This window comes from Equus asinus, chromosome 1 (genome assembly GCF_041296235.1).
Source record: "Equus asinus isolate D_3611 breed Donkey chromosome 1, EquAss-T2T_v2, whole genome shotgun sequence".
Lineage (NCBI taxonomy): Eukaryota > Metazoa > Chordata > Mammalia > Perissodactyla > Equidae > Equus > Equus asinus.
Window position 1 is genome coordinate 137852694 of NC_091790.1, and position 23154 is coordinate 137875847.

The 23154-nt window shown below is 38.8% G+C and overlaps 1 protein-coding gene across 16 annotated transcripts in view; it reads right to left on the reverse strand.

The window, feature by feature from the left end:
- Positions 1-13023: 13023 nt before the first annotated feature.
- SGCE (sarcoglycan epsilon) overlaps positions 13024-23154 on the reverse strand; it is a 67042-nt gene continuing 56911 nt past the window's right edge. For 5 of the 16 annotated variants that reach the window (XM_044767153.2, XM_044767129.2, XM_070508518.1 and 2 more), the window contains one exon: positions 13024-13312. In XM_044767153.2, coding sequence (XP_044623088.1) covers positions 13309-13312 — 4 coding nt within the window. In that variant the 3' untranslated portion in view covers positions 13024-13308. Of the gene's footprint in view, positions 13313-15194; positions 15230-16093; positions 16149-23154 lie in introns of those variants that run through there. The other 11 variants (XM_044767134.2, XM_044767123.2, XM_044767088.2 and 8 more) reach the window with 3 other exon arrangements.

Consider the following 23154-nt stretch of genomic DNA (forward strand, 5'->3'; position numbering starts at 1 on the left):
GCTGAAGTGAGTCTCTTGTAAACAGTATATAGTTGAATCACTTTTATCCACTCTGCCGATGTCTGACTTTTGATTGAAGAGTTTAATCTATTTACTTTTAAAGTAGTTAGTGATAAGAAAGGACTGATTTCCGCCATTTTGTTCACTGTTTTAGGCATGTCGTATAGCTTTTTTGTCCCTCATTCCTCCATTACTGCCTTCTTTACTGTTTAGTTGATTTTTTATAGAACTGCGCTTAATAGATTACATCCAGGAGCTTCATCTGCATCTGATTTAAATAATGTTGACAGTGAGATTTTGGACTGTGAGCTAATAAGATGAGGAGTTTTTTTGTTTACTTTGAACAGATGCTAAAATAGGATGAGACTTTTGGAACATTGGGAAAGGGGCAAATGTTCGGGAATGAGATGAATCTTTGGGGACTAGAGGGAGGACTGAGATAGACAGAATTCTAAGATAGCTCCCAATATTCACACTTGTCCTGTAATGATAGCCTGCATATACCCTCTCATTGAGTGTAGAAGGGACTAACAAATATGGTACAATTAGGTTACTAATCAGTTAACTCTAAGTTAATTTAAATGAGGTTATCCTGCATGAGCTTGACCTAACTGAGTCCTTAAAAGAGTGATTGAGCCCTTCCTGAAGGGAGAGAGTCAAAAGGAGAGAGACTCCCCTGCCGGCCTTGAAGAAGGAAATACCATGCTGTGAACAACCATGTAGGGGGCTACATGGCAAGGAAGTGACAGCAACCTCTGGAAGCTGAGAGTGGTCCCCAACCTATAGCCATCAAGAGAGCAGGGACTTCAGTACTACAACCACAAGGAACTGAATTCTCCTAACAATCAGTGAGCTTGGAAGAGCATCCTGAGTCTCACATGATATTTTAGCCCAGGCCAACATTTTGATTTTAGCCTGGTGAGATCCCGAGCAGAGGACTCACCTCATCCATACCCAGAGTCCTAACCCCTGGAAACTGAGAGACAATACATTTGTGTTGTTCTAAGCTGTTTGTGATCATTTCTATACAGCAGTTGAAAACAAATCAATAACTACTATACATCTCCAGTGCTTCCCCCTTTAAAAAGAAGTATCTACAGTATTTGTTAAGTCCCTCTCTCACCATTCTATGTGGAGTTGTGGGAGTGGGGCAGATTCCTCACAGTTTCAGCATATGTTTCCATATCGAGAGGAGCCATATCCAAGGAAAAGCATCTGAACCTGCTGTAGACATAAAATCCTGTACTTTAAGTGCGTTGCCATGTTTGGACAAGAATTTGGAGTCTTGAAAGGGATTTAGTGTATTTTGCATGTGGAAGGAACACAAATAATCAGGGCCAGTGTGCAGACTACGGTAAATTGATTGCATTAATTGCTCTAATTAATAGCCACTCCATATTCATAGTCTGCTCTGTAAACTTATATTCTTCTCCCATCCTGATTTAGGGCTCAGCCAGTTTACTCTCTTTGACCAATGGGATATTAGCAAATGTGTCACAAAAAGTGGCTTGAAAGAAGATGTACATTTTCTGCTAATCCTTTGCATGATTGAGTTACTCTCTTTTTTTTTTTTTAAAGATTTTTTTTATTTTTTCCTTTTTCTCCCCGAAGCCCCCGGTACATAGTTGTGTATTCTTCGTTGTGGGTTCCTCTAGTTGTGGCATGTGGGACGCTGCCTCAGCGTGGTCTGACGAGCAGTGCCATGTCCGCGCCCAGGATTCGAACCGACGAAACACTGGGCTGCCTGCAGCAGAGCGCGCGAACTTTACCACTCGGCCACGGGGCCAGCCCCTTGAGTTACTCTCTTTTGTGTTTCTGCCATGCTATTAGAATATGTTCATGCCAACCTAATTAAATGAGATAAACTTGGGAGAAACCAAGGTTTCCCAGCATTCCAGCCAAGGCCATTCTAGATCAGCCAGTAGTTAGCCAACTCCAGGCCATATCGGGAAATCCAGTTGAGACTAGAAGAAACTTCTAAGCAAACCCAGCCTAAATAGATAACCCACAGTGAGCTAAAAAATGTTTATTATTTTTGGGGTGGTTTGTTACACAGCAGAATTGTAGCAGTAGATAAATGACACATCAAGGAATAAGCTACGTAGCATAATCTAGTTGAAGGTTACGTCTCTCATCCCATTTTTAATTTTTAGGCACTTGGCATTTCTCACAAAATAGACTTTACAGGCTTGTGAAGCCACTCTGTTGCAGAGTTTGTGAACATGATAGATCTGCAGGCCTTAGAGAAAGACCTTAACTGTCTAATCCATGATTATCATCTATCAGGATGTGGCATCAATGTACTTTACTATGTCTCACTAGAAATTCCATGGACAGTCAATAAAGAAATCTTCTATCTCAATGATCCTGATTAGTTGGCTTGGCCTGGGAACTCATGATCTCCACATTCAGAACCCTAACACAAAGAGGAAGCAATTTTAATTATTCATTTCAATTTTCCAATAATTTTCAGAGATGAGGAATCATAATAGATAAATTAGGCCATAACCCTGACTATTTACCTTTGAAATGTGTCTGTCCCTCTTTAGGTTTGTCCAAGATAGCCCTGTGTTACACATTCACCTCAAACAAGACCCCTGGACTTCATTATCTTTCCCCTTCATTATCTGTTTCTGACAGAACCTTTGAACACTTCGCACTGACGTAGACATGACCAAGTGTTCGTATACATGACTGGTTAATGTTTTACTGTTGTAGCCAATAAAATTGGTTTCAGAGTCTTCCCACAAACTTACGTACACAAAAAATTGGCATATGGCATTGAAAATTCCTGAGATGAAACATCTACCCTGTTTTTGTTCCTAGGGAGAGTTGGCCTTTGTAACTAGAAAAAAAAGTTCAAAGCCAAACTCTTGATTTTGTCCTTGATGTATATTCTTCCCCCACCCTTCTCAAACTCAGTAAATGGGTCAAAAATATGCCCAGGAACTAAGGCCATAATTCTGGAAGTCTCTTGATTCCTCCTTTCCCCACATTTCCAATCCATCAGTAAATCCTATCAATTCTGCACACAAAATATTTCTCTAAGACACACTCTTCTCTTTCTTCTTCCCCATCCTATTCCTACTTTTCTTTCCTCTGCCTTAACTCCTTGCCCTTTTATCATTCTTCATATTTTAGTTAGAGTCTATTTTTAAGAATTTATGTTTTGAGATAATTTCAAATATAGTACAACTATTTCCATGTACTCAAATTTACCAAATGTTAATATTTTACCATACTTGCTTTATCATTTTACCCTATCTATATATCCACCCATCTATCTATACAATTTCTTTTCCGAAGAGCTGAGAATTCCAGTCCAAGACCACACATTGCATTTGATTGTAACGTCTCTTTAGTCTCCTTTAATGTGGAGTTCCTCAGTCCATATCTCCACGAGATTGATAGTTTTAAAGAGTAAGGCCAGTTATTTTGTAGAGTGTCTCCAAGTTTGGGGTTGTCAGATGTTTCTTCTTGCTTAGGTTTAGGATATGCATTTTTGGAGGAATATCACAGAAACGGTGGTTCTTTTTGGTGCATGATAAGAGGAGGCACATGGTGTCAACTTGTCCCATTACTGGTGATGTTAACTTTGATCACTTGGTAAAAGCTGTGTTTTCCAGGTTTCTTCACAGCAAAGTTATTGTTTTTTCCATATGCAACTGCTGAGATATGTTGACCAAAGCAGGATATTGAAGAGATTTTTGCACACCCATGTTCATTGCCTCATTATTTACAATAGCAAACAGGTAGAAGCAAGCCAAATGTTTATCAACAGATGAATGGATAAAGAAAATGTGATATAGACATACAATGAAATATTATGCCTCCTTAAAAAAGAAGGAAATCCTGTCACATGCTACAACATGGATGAACCTCAAGGACATTATGCTAAGTGAAAAAAGCCAGTTATAAAAGGACAGATACTATATGATTGCCCTCATATGAGGTAGTTAAAGTAGTCAAAAATCATTAAAACACAAAGTAGAAAGATTGTTGCCAAAGGCTGGGGAAAGGGGGAGGCAAGGTTAGTGTTTAATGGGTACACAGTTTCAATTTTGAAGATGAAAAAGTTCTAGAGATCTGTTGCACAACAATGTAAATATACTTAACATTACTGAACTGTGCACTTAGAAATGGTTAAAAAGGTAAATTTAATGTTATGTGGGTTTTTTAAACGACAATAAAAGGAAAAAAAAGAAGGCCAGAACACTATGAAAAAAATCATTCATCCTCAGTGGTAATCCAAGAAATATTGAGTAGAACCAGTACCAGCAATAAATATTACTCTTTTGTCATCTTTGTCAACCCATCTATGCATAGATTAGGGTGTAAATTGGTATTATCTTCTTGAAAGCATTTTGGCAATATATATATTAAACATGGAGGGGGGGAAAGGCTATGCTGAAATCCTGACTCCCAGAACCTCAGAATGTGAATTTACTTAGAAATAGGGTCGTTGTAAATATAATTAGTTCAGAAGACATAGCAGAACAGGGTCAGCAATAAGAGAGAGACGCAGAAACACAGACAAACAAGTGGAGAATGCCATGTGATGACAAAGGCAGAGACTGAACGGCTGCCACTGCAAGCCAAAGGATGCCAAGAATTGCCAGCAAATCACTAGAAACTTGCCTAAGAAGAGGCAAGGAAGGATTCTCCCCTAAGGTTTTTTTTTTAAGATTTTATTTTTCTGGGCTGGCTCCCGTGGCACAGCGGTTAAGTGCACATGTTCCGGTTTGGCAGCCCCGGGTTTGCCGGTTCGGATCCTGGGTGTAGACATGGCACCGATTGGCACACCACGCTGTGGTAGGTGTCCCACATATAAAGTAGAGGAAGATGGGCACAGATATTAGCTCAGGGCCAGTCTTCCTCAGCAAAAAGAGGAGGATTGGCAGCAGTTAGCTCAGGGCTAATCTTCCTCATAAAAAGAAAAGATTTTGTTTTTCCTTTTTCTCCCCAAAGCCCTCCAGTACATAGTTGTGTATTTTCAGTTGTGGGTCCTTCTAGTTGTGGCATGTGGGACACCGCCTCCGCATGGCCTGATGAGTGGTGCCATGTCTGCGCCGAGGATCTGAACCAGCGAAACCCTGGGCGGCCGCAGCTGAGTGTGCAAACTTAACCACTTGGCCACGGGGCCGGCCCCTAATGTGGTTCTAAAAGTCAGAACTATATCAAAAAATACTCAGAAAAGAGTCACTCCCCACTTTCCACTCCCACCCCAACAGTTATCCACCACCTCAGGAAGCTAGGAAGTTCATAAATTTGCTTCTGTTTTCACCAAATGCCCCAGGGAAAAGATTTTTCTTGCAAGGGGAGTTCTAAATCAGCTCAAATAAAGACAGCCTTGCAAGTTGTCATCCGGGGAACCACCAGATGGAACCACCAGAATGACAGTTCTCTTGGAATGAGGTTTTAAAGGAACTCCAACCTCATTCTGTGCCTTTTAGTGCTTCCCAGACTGCTGGTTTTCACCATGATTGCAGGCTGTTGGTTTTCAAAGCTCCTGCGGGGCCGGAGTGGGGAGGATGAGAACAAGAGGGGTTCAAATGCCAGGAAGCTTGCTCCTCTCACCAAGATTCAACTGTATTTTCTCGAATAAACCCTTCCCAGATTGCTACAAGCCTTTGGTTAACTCCCAGAGTTTTGAAAAAGTTATTTTTGACCCTTTTTGCCAGTTTTCTCATTTATGGAGGAGAAAATTTGCAAAGGTCTTTACTTCACCACTTTTGCTGACCCAGAGTGATTTTTCAATGTAAATTGGATCGTGTTACTTTTCTACTTCAAATGCTTAATTTCCAGTGCTCTTAGAATAAAATCCAAACTCCTTGATAAAAGTCTGTAAGTCTAATGGGACTCTGTTTACATCTCTACAATCATCTTTTCTTTTTTTTTTTAAAGCTTTTAAGCAATTGGTTTTTTTTTTTTTTTTTGGATTTCCAATACAATTTTTCTTCTTAACTAATTTTTATTGAGACATAATTACATAGAATGTTGTGTAAGTTTGAGGTATAGCCCATGTTGCTTTGATACATTTATACCACAATCATCTTTGATCCCACTTCCCCCTTGCTCGATATGCTCCATCCACACGAGCTCCTTCACATTCTTGAGCTTGAAGCGTCAGAAAAGCCAACCTACTGCCCACAGCACAAAGAGAGCTGCGTTCTAACCATTCTGTTGGTCCCTCCTTTTTTTACGCTGTTGGCCTTATTTTCACTCTTGATTCAAGTATCTCCGAAAAGAGCCCATTCCTCTCAGCAGTCCTAGCAAAAATGGATCATATCTCACAGGCTCTCCTGGGGCAGAGGTCTGAACCCTGTCCAGAGGGATTCAGTGTTCTGAGATTCGCCAGACCTGAAATCTGGTGCTGCGTATGCAGTCAATTCAAGTGGAAGCCCCTGGATTGAAAGTATGGCAGGGAATGGTTGCCTAGAGGAAAATACGGGAAGTTGCCAGAAGAAAGGTAAATGGATGCTGGGCAGAAACTCCAACCACCATGTCCTGTTACATTGCCTGTGGATCCATGCCCATGCTGTGTCACCTGACAAGACTGCAAGCATGATGGGCACGTGATCTTTCTTCCAGATTCATCTTAAATATTCTCTCTTAAGAGAGGCCTATTTTGATCACTTAATAAGTAGCTGCCTTCCCCATTCTCTTTTACTACACTTCTTTAACCTTCCTAGCCTGTACTCATTGATGTTAGATTAATTCCCTTGACAGATATTTATTTAGCACCAACTTGTGCCAGTGTACTAGACTGTGTTTACTGTCTTTCATAGCACAGTATGTCTGCTTTATTTACCAAGCATAATTCAACGCCTAGAACATAATAGGCTCTAAAAAAAATTCACCAGACAAATGAATGAATGACCCAGATAATCAATAAGATATTTTGAGATGTTTTGGGAAACAGAAAAAGAAAGAAAGAAACAGGGATATACTACTCTGTTAGCCCAGTTTATCTCAATCTTTCCTCATTGTTTCACCACTTAATTTGCTTTAGGCACATACATGGACCTTCAAATTTATGTAGTAAAAAGAAGCGTGTACAGAAAAATCATATAATATTAAATATAACATTTATAAAATTAGTAATATAAGCCCATAACACATTACTGGAAACTCTAGGGACCAGATGTGATTTAATATGCAACTGTTTTCAGACTTTATAAATGTAATTAATATAAGGTATGTTCCTTACATTATGTAACATACTCAATAGGGTAAGGGCAAAACTATGTAATCAAATATTAATATTTCTATAGCAAAACATCACACCAAGTAGGATTAAGAAAGATAAAATAAGCATCCTCATTTTTGTTTGGGTCAAGTTCTACTACTAAATGGATTTGCCATGAACCTATGGAAAAAACTGAGATATTGGATTTGGGAATTGCAGACAAGGGACTGTGAACCTAAAATCATACATTCTTCTACATGAATTCAATGCAATACTTCTCCAAAACGTATCTAGTTTAACTATTATATCCAGGCAATTTCTTTGTTATTGTTTTTATTTCCACTGAATCAAAAGTTATTCGCAATTTAGGTCATTGGAGATTAATAATAAGAACTACTTATTTGCACGATTACATCCTTCATCATGATATACAGCTATTAGTCCATAAGCACTGATCACATGTATTGTCCTGTTCACATCTGCAGCAGAGACAGTGTTTGTGTTTACCACACCATGTCCTCTTCTTGAGTACACAGGAAGACCACATTTCCCAGTGTCTGTAACAATTATGGTTGGACAACATGGCATCACCAGCCAACAAAGTACAGATGAAAGTGACAGAAGCCATTTCAAAGGCCAGCTCTTAAAAACATCCCACATGACCTTGCATTTCCTTTTCCATAGAAATCCTGGATCTTATGTCTTCCAGATCATAGAGTACACAAGATAGAGGAAAACTCACGTAACTGCACTAGACTACGACATGAGAGAGTAGTAAACTTGTTGTGTTAAGCCACTGTGATTTCAGGAGTATACTTGTCACATCAACAAATCTCACAAATAATTTTTCCCTAAATGAGAATCAGTCCTCTCATAGGATGAGTTGTCAGTGATAGGGCAAAAAACTCATCAAGCAATTCTCCTTTATAGATGAACTCATGGATATCACAAGTTGATTTATAAGCTATGCATCAATGATTTCAGTACACTGCAAATTGAAATGTCAACTAATAAAAACAACTGATAGTAATTGCCTTTTAACCTTGGATGTCAATGATACTACGCAAAATCCCTTGATCAAGAGATTTTGCAAATAGCTCGTTCAGCTTTCTTTCTGAGTTTTTCACCTTAAGTTTCCATAACATCTCTCTGTTTCTCCACTCCAGGGTTTTCTCCAGAGCACTAGGCTATTGCTCAGCCTACTCACAGCCAAAGCTCACAAGTGCAGGGGAGTTAATGCCCCCGGAGCAACTCTCAGGTGTAGGATGGAGTCAGGGGATGAAAGTCTAAATCTCCTGTCACTTGGAGGGAAAATTCTGAGGTTTGTTCTACACAGTTCATTAGAGCATCTCCAGTAGGACCGAGTTCTACTTTCCAGAATAATAGCCAGATCAATGACATACTACCCTTCATTAGCTTTCCTTCAGAACCTCCTAACTTCTTCACTCTTTCTGCTCCCACACTCTGGTTTCCCGGGATCACCTCTCAAACAAATGACCTGTTTTGGGGGGAGGGGGAACAAACTAATTCAAAATTTCTGTTGCCTTTTGTGAATTTATAAAAGCAATCAATTTTATTTTCAATTGGTTTATTAGAAAGAAATTGCATATTATTTGAAAATGGTGCAAAAACAGACAACAGACTAGTTAGTGAGGTGGTCCTGGTGAACAGATTTCTGATCCAATAAAACCCACTTTTAAGATTGGCACTTCTCTGTTTTGGCTTCTTGTATGTAAAATCCTCACACAAAATTATGTTTTCTAGAACATAGAGACTTATTCTATATTTGTAACAGAGCCCTAATCACTCTTTATGTTCATGGCATTATTTTGAATTACAGTATGTGTCCCTGTTGGTATAGTATGCCTATTTTTATCACTTTTATTCTTCAGTGAACCGCTTTTGAACCACTGACTCACATTTGTTATTGGGAAGGTAAAGCAATACCAGAGTGAGCAGTACGGTCCTCTGGAAAGCAGATGCTGAAATGGGATTGGAAGTGCAAAGGTTTATTGGGGGCAATAGCTGTGAAAGAAAAGAGGGGGAAGAAGGATTTGGCAAGAAAATCCTCAATCCATGATGGAGATCTGACATCTCTGGAAGGAAAGGCAGTGGAGAGGAAGCAGGATTAGGCAAAGAGGTCATCTGACCACAATGCAATTCTGACAAAGTCTCAGCCAACCCAATAGGGAGCTCCAGAGCAAAAGTTTCCCGTCACAAGAATCCTAGGCCTAGCACTCACACTATGCTCAGTTGTGGCTAGAGGGTGGCGGCCCAGAAAGTGTTCCTCTGTTCAAAGGCCAAGGCAGATCCTGAAGGTGCCAACAACTGGAAGCTGTGCATTAAACTGCACTCTTTGAAGCTGAATGGCAAATTCTTTCCTGAAGGAAGATCCAAGCAGCATACCTCCATGGCTGCCACAAATTTAACGAATTTAAATACCAAAAGGAAAATGACAAGATAAATTACCTAAGATGAACTGCATCCTATTAATTGAATGTAAAGTGAGATGATCTGACCACAGAAATCCTTGTAGCACATGTACAACCTTTTAAAACATAAGATTTATTAATAAAGTGGTAAGCTTTTAATAAAAACCATAAGTAATAGCACATTTTAATTCTGCAAACTGTGAATAAAATACCATCCCTGCCTTTCTCTGACCATTAGATTCTGGTAAATACCAAACTTTATGTATCCTATCCTTTTTGCTGGCTATTGGAGGAATAACTGTAACGTAAACTTTGGCTGACCCATGAATGCTTGGTTGACATATGAAGGACCAGATTTCTCACCAACTTTCATAGCTTCACTGACTACATATATCCAGATGACTTACTGATCATATCACCAGTCCAGACCTCTACTTTGAGCTTCAAATTCATGTATCCAACTGCCTACTTCTCTTGGTTTTCCCAAAGGGACTTTAAGTTCACCTTACACGAAACTGAACTCATGTTGCTTTCCTCAATCCTAGTTCTCATCCAGCATCTTCTATCACAATAGACAGCACCACCACTGGACCAAAAATCCCCCTACGGAATCAGAATTAGCCTCTTTCTTTTCCTTAACACCATTTCCAAAGTATCAACATATCAACAACTGCTATTTTTCACCTCCTAAATCGCTTTTGAATCTGTCCATTTCTCTCCATCTCTTCCACCACTGTCCTAATCAAAGTTATTATTTCTCCTATTGTGTCTACAATAATCTCCTAGCTGGTCTATCCATACCCACTGTGCCCACCTACTCTCTCTCTTCTCTATATTATAGCTGGATCAATTGTACAAAAATGCAAAATATGACATCACCATCCTTCATTCTTATACTGCTTTAGACTTTATGTTTCTGCCTTTAAACTCAGGCATGGTTTGGTCCTACCTATCTCTGGGGTCTCACCTTCCTCCACACTTCCCCAACATCTCTTCCCTATACTCCATACTCTGGCTGCATGGACTTTCTGATACAACCCTATACTTGCTAGGATCTCTTCTCCCAAAGGAACTTAGATATGCTCTTTGCTCTCCCTCAAATATTCTTTCTTACTCCACTTCATCTCATGAATTTCTACTCATCCTTTGATATCAGCACAAACTTCCTCAGGAAATCTTTGAGTTTGCTGACTAGGTCAAGTTCCCCTGTGATAAGCTTTTACAGCACCAATTACTTTCCCTTATCGCATTTATCACAATTGCAATTTGATATTTATTTGTAGGACTACTTGACTAATGTCTGTCTGTCCTATTAGAATGTAAACTCCAGGAGGGCAGAGCCTGTGTTTTGTTTGGCTCTCCACGGTATCCTCAGAACATCACTTGACTCATAGTTAATGAGTTATATTTATTGCATATTGGGCATGCAATAAATAAGGAGCGAGTGTTCCATAGGAAATTACAAAATGTAAATTTGGGAAGCTGCTCCATCTTAGAATGGCTTGCTTGAAAGCTTTTATCCATCCACTCAATGGGGTATAGTCAGGGCATGGGAAGTGATAGTTCAAATCTTGGAGCACTGATCCCAGAGGTCATACGCTCCATCTATTCGATATATCTGTACTTGGAGGCTCCAACCTTGTTTTCCACTTAATTATTATCTTCTAAGTATTCTCTTAGCCTCAAATTTAGTCTTAACATTTTTACATAATGCTCTTTTCTATCATCACTGTAGACTTATAGATGTGAAATTCCCCAAAGAGAGGTCATAATTTATTGGGTGACTAAACCTTGGAGAAAGGAAAGATCACAACTTTTAGGGGATATTTGGAATCTAGATCCGAGTTTTCTTAAATTATTAAAAGTGCAGATAACCACTGCAGTGGGTTTGTTAGGGCAACAGTTTACTGTGGCCAACTGTAAAAAGGTGTTCTAGTTTAAGTTCACCATTGGGACCCCAAACTCACCATGTACTCATTTGCCCACTATGAGGGTGCTTGGTTGGGATAGACATTCTCAGCATGTGGCAGAATCTCCACATATCTTTTTTGACCCACAAAGTAAGGGCTATTAAGAAAGCAATGACCATTGGGAAGCTATTTGGACTCTTCCTCCCCTTTTAAATATTAAGTCAGAGGCAAGACCACTTTTTCAGAGGGAAATGCAGACATTAAGGCAATTATCAAAACTTTTGTGAGATGCTGGCCAATGATTCTTATCCCCATTCAATTCCTTAATATGGTTGGTCAATGTGAAAACCGATACAAACTCCAACTGCATTTTCCAATTCCCACAGTGGCCTCTTTCCTAGAACAGATGAATAAAAGTTCCTGACCCCATCCTGCAGTTCCGGATTTGTGGATCGTGTACTATGTTCTTGCTCACTTGGGCTACCAGGAACACTTTGGTTTCACCTGGCAGAAGCAAGTTTATTAATTCTCTGCCGCAGTGCCACAATCTAGTTGTCTGGAGTCGTGGCAACCTGTCCTTCCTCCTAGGACATGAAACTGCCCCAATATATTTACAACCTCAAGCTGATCAGTCTTGAAGAACAGCAAGTGGCACTGCCCTAGCTGTCTTGGGAAGGAATAAAAGTACAAGCTAAATCTCTAAGAAATCAAAGAACCTACGTTCTCTGTTAAGTCCCAGGAAGGAGATGGGGGGAGGGGGTTTCCAGTGTCAAGGACATAATATTCACCCTAAGTGGAAGACAAGTTGTTGCACACAATACTAAGAGAGAATCTTTTTGGATCTTGGAAACAGATTTAGATAGCATTTGTGTGTCCTCTGATCAATTAATAGGTAACACAGAAATCTACCCCACAGCAGAGTAAGAGAAGGTTTTCTGGCTGGTCTAGTTTGCAACACAAGTGGCCCTGCTAGCTAGCTTGATGACCACACTGATTCAATAGTGTCCAAGATGCATGAAGCAGACCACCAGGGTATGAAAAGGTTGCTAAGCCTCAAAAGTAGTATTATTCCAGGGGAGCCTGGGGCTTTGGAGCTAATTCATGTCACCATCAACAGGTTACTATTCTCTTTTTAAGTAATAGTGCCTGGCTTGCTTCTAAAACCAAATATCTGATTATGGAGTCATGTAATTGTGCAGCCTGGGCTGCTCTTCATGAACTGGGTGTCACCAGATCCTCAATCCATAAAACCAGGTTTACCCTAAAACACTCTAAGTGTTATATAAAAGAATGGGCTTTAAAGGCCAGAAAGATCAAAGTATTATTTAAATAGATTGCTCACTTGGAAGCATAGACATTTTGTGTGTTTATAGGAAGTGCTTAATAAAATCTTGTTGAATGAAGACTGAACACGTGGACCTGTTCCTAGCAACAAAAGATTCCTACTACGCAGGAGGCAATCAAATACTTTCTGAAATAAATTTCACCAGCATTAAGCTTCATTAATAATATTTATTTTAAAGATCACTTTTTATTGTAACAAATATAAAGTCATCAATGTTTTACAAATTGTCAAAAATGCTTTAAGTACAAAAAAATGCATTAGTAAAATGAAAGTTATACTGTATCATTTGGTACATACTTAATACTGTCGACATGCACAACAAATGCCAGGAAAGCTCATGCATTATTGGAAGAGAGAAGTAAGAGAGAACGGCTCTATTGTCTGATTACAAATTCATTGCTTCGGTCAGTTTCCTTTCTTCAGGGATACCATTTACCTGAAATGTGGAAGAATGAATATGGGCATGAGTTAGTCAGGGCATAGACACTTACAGATTTTGAGCAAAACGAAAATTTGACCAAACCAGTAATTTTCCATCATAACATAATTTAAAATAATTATGCTGTCTTATTTCTCTGCATTTGGTTTTAAGAAAATTTTCTAAATCTGTCCCCTCCTTCTTCGGCCAAAGCTAGGGTGTTTTCTATTTCTCCAAAGGTATGGCCTGAAAATTCCTCCCACAATAAACAAAAAAGAACGAGGGTGACTGGACGATGTATGACTCTACCTTTTAATCACGGCTTTTTAGAAGATATCAGGTAGGTTGGAAGGGCAGGGAAAATGGGAAAACCTGAAGGGGCATCAAAATCAATGGCGTGGGGCTGGTCCAAAGGGTAGGGCTACTGACAGCTTTCAACTGCTCCATTATCCCATCTAGTGCTTAAGGCCAGGATTACACCACCAGCAGCTAGTTCATTTCTTCAACTTCTGATGATCATTTAAAACAACTAAATAAACCAAACTTCAAAATATACTCTCCCCTGACAAATTCCATATAGGTAGCCACAACTAAATCACTTGGTATCCAAGAGACAAATCGGTGCTTATGTTACCTTCATAAAGAAAACTGTGACACTAGCATAGTGCTCTGAGGTTCTTGGAAAAACCAAATTATTATTTCCCGGTAATCATGCACAAATGTTGTTGCCTCTTTGTGGTACTAAAATAACCAGGATGGAGGAACAGAAAAGCTGGTGTACCCACGAAAATACATAAATAGCACTGAATCCATGCATGTGCAGACGGAACAGAATACTTAGAAATGAAGAAACAAACTTCATTTTTTCATTCAAATGAATAGAATCGGAAGAAGAAATGTAACCTGCCCATTTAGCTCCTCTCTCCAGGAGGCATGACTCTAATCACAGCAGAAACACAACAATCCATCATAATTATAAAAATGCTAGGGTAGTCTCTCTCCCTTTAGCACTCACATACTCTGGGGACTCACCAAAAACAACAAGAAGAAGAAAACAACCAAGAGGAGATAGTGCTCTTTAGTCCATAATATGCTCCAAATTACAGAAAAATATAAGAAAACAAGAAGGTAATGGGCTACAGTGTTAACTAAAAAGGAGATCAAAGCTTTCTTGACTCAAGCAAAATGCCTGCTCCCCAAAACCTGTTTTCGAAAAATAATTTAGAAAATTAGGTTGAACAGCCTAAAATCCCCCAGGGGAAATTCTTTGGCTCTTATCACATTTGCTCAGGCAGAAATTGTCCCTGTATTTGGAAAATGCTGCCTATTACTAAAATGTAGCACGCTAACAAGTCTACTTGCTAAAACTCTATACAACTATCAAGTAATCTCCCTAATACCATATACTTAGATTTCCTTATTTGCCCTAATGGCAGAATATGTAAAACCTGGATTTTTAAAATACTCAAAAGAATTTATTATTTTGCTAGAAATGAAATAGTCTCCCTTCTACTCACTCTTTGCCTGACATAATTAAAGATCAGAGGAAAGACATCTTAGGAGAGATGGAAGTTTATGAGGTTAATGAAGACAAAGTTCTAACATTTCCACTGTAGAAATATTCTTTAAAAATTTTTCCTTTAAAAAAAAAGCCATGAAATTAGTGGCAGCAGGATTCATTTATTTCTTTGCTCTTTAGGTAACGCATATTCATAATAAAGTTGGTTCCTTCATCAATCTCCTGAATGCTTACACAGTAGCACCACTGCATCAATATATTGAACAGTCTGGTTGAAACATGTTAGCATTTAATTAAAACAAGTAATCAAAACTGTGGGGGAAAATTCTGATAAATGTTATCTCGTAATTAAAATCTGATGAATAACTTCATTATACTTGCCTCAAATCTTTGAAAAGTTGTCAAACGAAAATCTCCTTAAATTCCCGAAAGCAGTAATAGAGAAGATAATTTTTGAATGAAAACATCCAATAAATTTCTATATACGCCTGAAGTTTTTGAGACTTACTTAATAGCTTCCCTACCACAATACCACTATTCACAGTCAGAATTCCACATCCAACTTACAGTTTTAAAACTTCTCTTGCTTTTCCGAAAGAGCTACAAAGGCATTACTGGTTGCCTGGCAATTAGAACTAAGAATCAACCACTAATTAGAAGACAATCATGAATAAGTTATCTACTCGGTACCGAGATGAATGAAATAATTGGCAGGGGAAATTTTTTAGGGACACTTGAAAGAAATAAACTTAAAGAAAGCCAAGTCTTAGGGAAATAGAATAGTTTAGGGAGAATTGTCCGCCATCTTGTTGTCGCTGGTCAAGTTATAAGAGCTTTTAAAAGTGGCATTAAAACCAGGCCAACCATTTCTCATTTATCCCCCCAAAGCCTCAGTGATTAGACACAATGGTTTCCTTTTGTAAGAGTCAGTTTCAAGCTGCTCACTTACTGAGACAAATCCTAGATGCATCCAAGCTAAGAATCTTTCATACCAAGGGGAAGAATAGGGAGCTTCGCTGAAGGAAGGGGTTTTATTCAGTCTTCCTTAATTAGACAGGACCTCCACGGATGCTTTTGCTCTAAGATCATTTACCCTGTGTTTATCACTGTGATGCCAATCTATGCAATAATCTAAGCTATTATTCTGCAGTTCTAACTCTGATTGAGGAATGACACAACTGTTTTGCCTTACATGGTGAAGCTAAAGCTTCATAAATTACATAGTACTATAATTATCTTTTAATCTATTAGCTTCATCCATCAACATCAACTTATTACTTTTAGTACTCACCTGTAGTCTGCTGTTGGGGAATCTGAGTCTGATGTGGCAAGTTCCTAGAAATGGTTAATATTTTTGAGTAAAAGTGTGTTTGTTTACAGACATGTAAACAGAGCACAGCCATATTAGAATGAAAAACTTTATAGCTAGAAAGGACCTCAGAAATCATCTAATCCAGCTCAACCCCCCGCTCACTTCTCATGGGTTTATGGATGTGGAGCCTGAGGTCTGAGGAAGAGAAATAATAACAATATTTGGTAACATTCATTGAGTCCCTACAACATGCTATACTCTACCTCACAAGAAGCCTAGGAGGTAGGTATTATTTTTCCCAATTTATATACGATGAAATAGCCTTAGAGTTCTGAGGCTACGTAGCTAGGAAGTGGTGGATAAAGATGGGAACACAGGGGCTCCAGGGCTTGTGCTTGTAACCTGTACACTTTCAGATCCAGTTCTAGAACACATGTACACACTCACACACTCTCACAGAACAACGTAAATAACCATCTTCATTCACTGTGCCAAACCTGTGCTCCTCTATCCCCATCCCAGAGAATGACACTGGCCATCCACCCAAATACACTAGTCAAAATGGGGAAGTCATCATCAACCCTTCCCTCTCCCCTTCAGTCCCCACATCCAATCACTTGGGAACTCTTGACAATTCTCCTCAATCTCCTTTGAATTTGTCTGCTTCTTCCCCATCTCCATGGCCAACTTGGCTGAAGCCACCATCATTTCTCACTTGGATCTTTGCAACTGATCTGCACTGTTTCCTCATTCCCATTCCTGCTCATTCATGATCCACTGCACACACTGCTGTCAGAGGATCTTCTACAACACAAATCTGATTGTGTCCCTCAAATAACACATATTTGATTATTTCCTCATACCTACCTGTAAATTCAGTTTCAAGTTCCTCAGTGTGGCCTAGAAGGCCACCAATATATCTGGTCCGTACATGGAGCCCTCCCTGATGGCCTGAAACAGAACCACCTCCACCATGGCCACTGTCACCTTTTGCACCCAACCAGCTTCCATTTGTCCTTGCAAACTCTACTTGAAATTTGTTACAGTGGACAAGCATCACTCTGATAATTTAAAAATATCCCACAAAGAATGTTAATTAATTGTTTTAACTTATTATCTTTTTTAATTAAAGAACTAACATCTCGAGTACCACCTCTTCTAAGCCTCCTCAATCTCTAAGCACCCCCCCAATTAGGTTACCTTTTAGCATACTTCATCCGCATGCTGACTGTCGTCGTAGTTCTCCTCACATATGTTTAATTGCCCCCAAGTACCTTAACAGTAAGAATCATCCTATTTTGTTTAGTATCCCCAGCAGTAAGCATGCAATAAACAATTTTTTAATGAATACATGCAAAACGGAAGATACTTATGAAGATTCACATAACACTCATACTGATTTAGTTTCAAATTCTGATGTTAAAATTAGTTTAAAATTGTATTTAAAATGTACAATTTAGATTCTGTGTGGAAGAAATTCTAGGAGGCAGCCCCTTGCTACAGAGCAGAACTTGATCCAAGCCAGGGATTTTTAAAGTTTTTTTTCCTCTTCAGCAATGGAATTCCTTTTAATTGAAATCCTAAGCAGAACTCTTGACATACAAAAGAGATGAATGTGAGGTTGCCTGGGTTGAAACAAGGGAGCCAGAAATCCCGCCTGCTTTGTTTCCTTGGCCCCACATGCTGGCCCCTGAGGCATTTCTAAGAAACCTCCAAGAAACAAAGTTTGAAAACCATTGATCTGAATCATTTCAGGCAGGCAAATATTCTGTTCCAAATTCAACGATCTAAAGTGGAAAACAGTACATGCTACTTAAACACTGTTTAAACCCTTAAATAATCTATAGAAATGTTAATGACTTCTAGTGATCTTTTTTTTTAAATTTCCAGTTCCATTTTAAATGTATTGTGAAGGAAATAACAAAATCAATTCTAATTCAACTTGAGGAAGTTACTTAATAATTCATCCCAATAACATTTTTTTTTTGCTATTACCTATGAGCCCTACTTATCCTTGTGTGGTCTCAGGGAGTATCTTTTTTTTTTGGTTTGTTGATTCTCTCAGTATTTCAGACAATGCATATATAGTGGTTTTGATCACGAAAGTAAAAGGACTAATTTATAACCACAAAGAGGAAATAAGTTCTAGATTTAAAGATGGGAAAACAGGCATCTTTAACACATAAGTCAAAATGCAATTTTGCGGGCATTTGGGAGGGGGATGTCGGTTTTGTTTTAACTTCTCAGGTCTGACTAACTTGGGTCTACTCTACATTAGAAACCAATACAGCACACCTTTGACGCACGCACGCACACGCGCACTTCCTCATTTCCTATCATCTCTGGCTCTACCCAGCCTATTAGTACATTCTGACAAAATAAAAATACCAAAGAGGACAAAGAAAGCCCTTCAAAAGCCCTTGCTCCATCACGGATACCCAAATTCAAAATCAGTATTTGGATGAAGTAGTTGGAGCCCCCTCTCCCACTGGCCAATCCAACTCACCCTTCCATGGAACAGTGTTTGAAAACCACCGTCAAAGTCAATCTATGCCCTGTCATTTCTTCTCTAGTCTCCATTTTTTTTTTCCTCTTCTACTACAATGCTAAACTTTCTTGTTTTCTTTTTCCTTTTGCTTTTTTTTTTTTTGAGGAAGAGTAGTCCTGAGCTAACATTCACTGCCAATCTTCCTCTTTTTGCTGAGGAAGATTGGCCCTGAGCTAACACCCATGCCCATCTTTCTCTATTTTATATGTGGGACGTCTGCCACAGCATGGCTTGATGAGCAGTGCATAGGTCTGCACCTGGGATCCGAAGAGTGAGCCCTCGGCTGCCAAAGCGGAACATGCGAACTTAAGGGCTGCGCCACCAGGCCGGCCCGTAAACTTTCTAAATAGCAATGGGCTTGGCTCCATCTGAAGAGAAATGGTTGGCTGAGAAAGTGCCACACACAAACAAGAAATTGGGAAATGTATGAGAAAGCAATTGTGGGTGTTACATTGGTTTAGGGATTTAAAATTTGAACAATGTACATGCACTCCTTGCAAATTCAACTGAAACTTAGATGAGTTATATAAAAGCGCTTATGTGTGCAAAATGGTGCTCAACAAAAACACGTGGAGAGTCAAATTCCCCAGTCTCCACCTGTGCACACATAGCTCTGTTTGTTTGGTTGCCCAAACTTGCGAGTACATGTGAGCCTGAGTGTTCGAGTGTTACTATAACGATCCTGGGCATATTTGAAGCATGTATTCCATTTAAGAGTTGAAGGGAGGTACCTCATAAGAGCACTGCTTCAGGCATACTGTAAAAATGCCTACGACTAACTCTGCTGTGGTTAAGCAGGGAATGCAGTAAGAAAATAGGAGCCTTTCCATCTTTGGTGAAAGCAGTCTACTAAAGGCAATTATCCAGGAGAGTGGGGGCTGACTTCAAATAGAAGTCTCTAATCCTTCAAAGAAAGGACCTTTATAGAGTCACAAAACTATTTAGAATAATTAAGTTATTAATGGACTAACTGAAAGATTAGGATGTGTAAACTGCATTCCGTAGAACAAAGATTTAACAAAACTATAATTCTCTAAATTATTAGCATTAATTATTTTCTAATTTTACTACCATGAATTACATCCACTTAAATAGAAAATTATGTAAATTAGCCATTGCACAAACTTCATTCTTTAAGAAAACAAAGGTAATAACTTGCAAATTAATAAATAAGTGATTTGGAGGGAGTATACAATTATTTATTTGTACAACCGTTTTAAGGTAATCTGACATTCCTGGATATCCTGTAGAGTAAGTCTATGAGTAAGGTTGATGATTACCAACCCATTATATTCCTACTTGCTTAAAGACTCAAAAGCAAAGAAAGGTCAAGTGCTTTGCATAAGGCCACAGATGAAAATAAATTACATTAGTTTAGTTATGTGGAATACAAAACACTTCTCTTTTGAATTTGTATGGAGTCACTTAACCGTAAGAAATAGTAATATATTTTTGGTATTTTCCAATTATTTTAGCAAAATTGATATTGGCCCCAAACCTTGAATTTTCTACAAAAATTTTTTTTTCGAAAATGCTGATTTGGATTCTATAACTATTTTTACTAAGGAATCACACAATTATTTGGATAAAGGAAGGAAGGAAGGACGCAAAGAAATTGGAAGCATCACCATAATTTTTTATTTCAAAACCTAATTTTAACTAAAAGCAATGTAGAACATACATGGAATAGAAAATAGAAAGAAGACGCTCATCTACTTCTTTTAGTTTTTTTCCTCTGCTTGTATAAGGCCAAAAGCAAGCCCAGCACAGCTTTACAGAGCAGTACAAACTGATAGAACCAAAATGCATTCAAGAGATACCGCAACTATTGCTGTTAGGGTAGACTCACTGAATTTTTTTTTAAAAGTCAATGTCTCTGAAATATCCCTGGGTGCTTGACACTTTTTGTCAACAGGAAAGCATTATCTTGGTCCCCTGAAACATTCTCTTCAACTGATATTAACTTTTATTGAAACCTAATTTTTTATTTATGGAATTTTGCCATGAAGTTCGCTCTAATTATTACGAAAGGAAAGACAAATGGAAAAATATTTTAGGTAAAAGCTAAAATGATTAGTTACTAAATAGCTTTAATTAGAAGACCTTAATTCTACTTTTATACTTGTTAATTTGCAAAAGATTAGACACAACCCACCTCCTGTTTTGAGGGAGACCCAATTACCCTGGATTAGGTATTCTGTTTAGTATAATGAACAAGGAAAATTTTTGTATAGCCAATTAAAATCTTCCTAGAAAATGTTTGGGCATCTTTCTCTATTATTCATTACATAATTATATAAAATCCTCTATGAAGATACCTCCTGCTCAGGAAAAATCGATTGATATTGACGTTGGTATAAGAAAAGAATAAAGAGGCAGATCTATCCTTCAAAAGACCACACAATACATTACAAATTTAAGAATAAATTACTTTTTAGAAAACTGAGTGTTTAGGATCCTCCAGTCAATGCCTCCCACAAAATTGCAAAATAAGTACAATTTCCTGGTGGTTTTTACCTTTTCAAGGTCTAGCATTTCCCTGTCCCTTCAGGCATTCTTTTCTTTTTTGGGGTGGGGAAGATTAGCCCTGAGCTAACACTTGCTGCCAATCCTCGTCTTTTTGCTGAGGAAGACTGGCCCTGAGCTAACATCCGTGCCCATCTTCCTCTCCTTTGTACGTGGGACGCCTACCACAGCATGGCTTGCCAAGTGGTGCCACGTCCACACCCAGGATCCGAACCGGTGAACCCTGAGCCACCAAAGCGGAATGTGTGCACTTAACCGCTGCGCCACCGGGCTGGCCCCCAGGCATTATTTTCTAATCCGCACTCAGCTCTCCCTTCTCCACACCGTTCTCCTCAGGTAGCTTAAGGAGGTGAGAAAAGTCGAGTGGCTGATAATCATATGATAAAACCACAAACAGCCCCACGCTCTAGATAATGCGAATTTGCATGGACGGCCCCCTTTCACATTTCTCCTTCCCTCAGACCCCTCGGAGGAATTAGGAGAAACTGTTCCCCATTTAAAACTCTACTGGAAGAGTGTGACCAACAGCCCCTTCTCCACCTCCTCCCTCAACAGAAATACCACCAGAAATACCCATCTGGCTTTCCTGAATCCTAACACCTAGGCCTTTTAAGTATTTAAATCAGGGGTTCTCAACCTTTTTTCCTGCTCTACCGCATACACGCATCTACCAGAATCCAAATCTCCAGAAGCAGGGGCCCTGGGATGCGTGTGTAAAAGCCCCACGGGTCAGTGTGCCTGCACCTTGGTTTGGGAACAACCAGGCTAGACTCTCTCAACATCCCTTTAGGACCTAAAATGCTATGACTCAGAATTTGATTTCCTTAACTTAAATCATTACAAAGGTTTATCTTTGAGGTACATCAACCAAACCCGTAATATATTTTTGATGTTAAGTCTTTGGTCAAAAACATAACCCCTAATCACAATGATTCTTTGGGTAAAGCAAATTTACCTTAAAGAATTTACTTTATAAGTGATTTCCAGCAATGAATCGTAATAAGTAAGGGGATTGCCTACAGAGGAAAACATTCTTCTTACTATTAATGGCAACATTTACTCACTGGGCTACAAAGATAACTGATTAAGCACAGACGCAAAAAGCTCGACTATACCAGGGGATGGGGAACATTCTACAGAATACCCAGCTCCTCAAGACTGTCAAGGTCACAGGAAACAAAAAAGTCTAAGAAACTGCCTAGACCAGAGAAGACTAAAGACACATGCCAATTACTGTGTCCTAGACAGAATCACAGAAGAGGAAAAAGACAGTAGGGGAAAAAAACTAATGAAATCTGAAAGAAAAAAAAAGTCTGAAGTCTGGTTAACAGTAAGCACCAATGTTGGTTTCTCAGTTGCGACAAACGCACTATGTACTGTCAGATGTTAACAAGCGGAGAAACTGGGTAAGGGCTATTTGGGAACTCTGTATTATCTTCGCAACTTTTCTGTACCTCAAAAATCATTCCAAAATAAAAAAGTTATTAAACAATAAATATATTAGCAAAGAGCAAATTAAATTTATCTTACATTTCTATACTATCTGATAACTTTAACAGCCTGTTTGTACTTTTCCATAACCTGAACCTTGCCTGTAACCTGGATCAGAGATCTTTCTGAGGTCAGTGACCACCTTATCTTTCCCTGACTGCATATCAAGATAGGTAAACAATCTAATCTCAGTTTTGACCTAATTTAGTTGTTTCTTATCCAGGTCTCAATTTTATCACCTGCAGATGATTAAACATTTGTTTACTGTCTAATTCATCCTGCGAGTCTGAAGTCACATGAAGCATTCTACCAAAAAGAAAATATTACTGTGTAATTTACAAATAACTGAGGCAGCCCCTCATTACACAACTATTGTGAGTCTTGTATACCTTACACTGTTACGAGGTTCTCTATACCTCGTGGATTGACTTGTTTAAAAGACCCAAACAAGCTACTATGTAGCT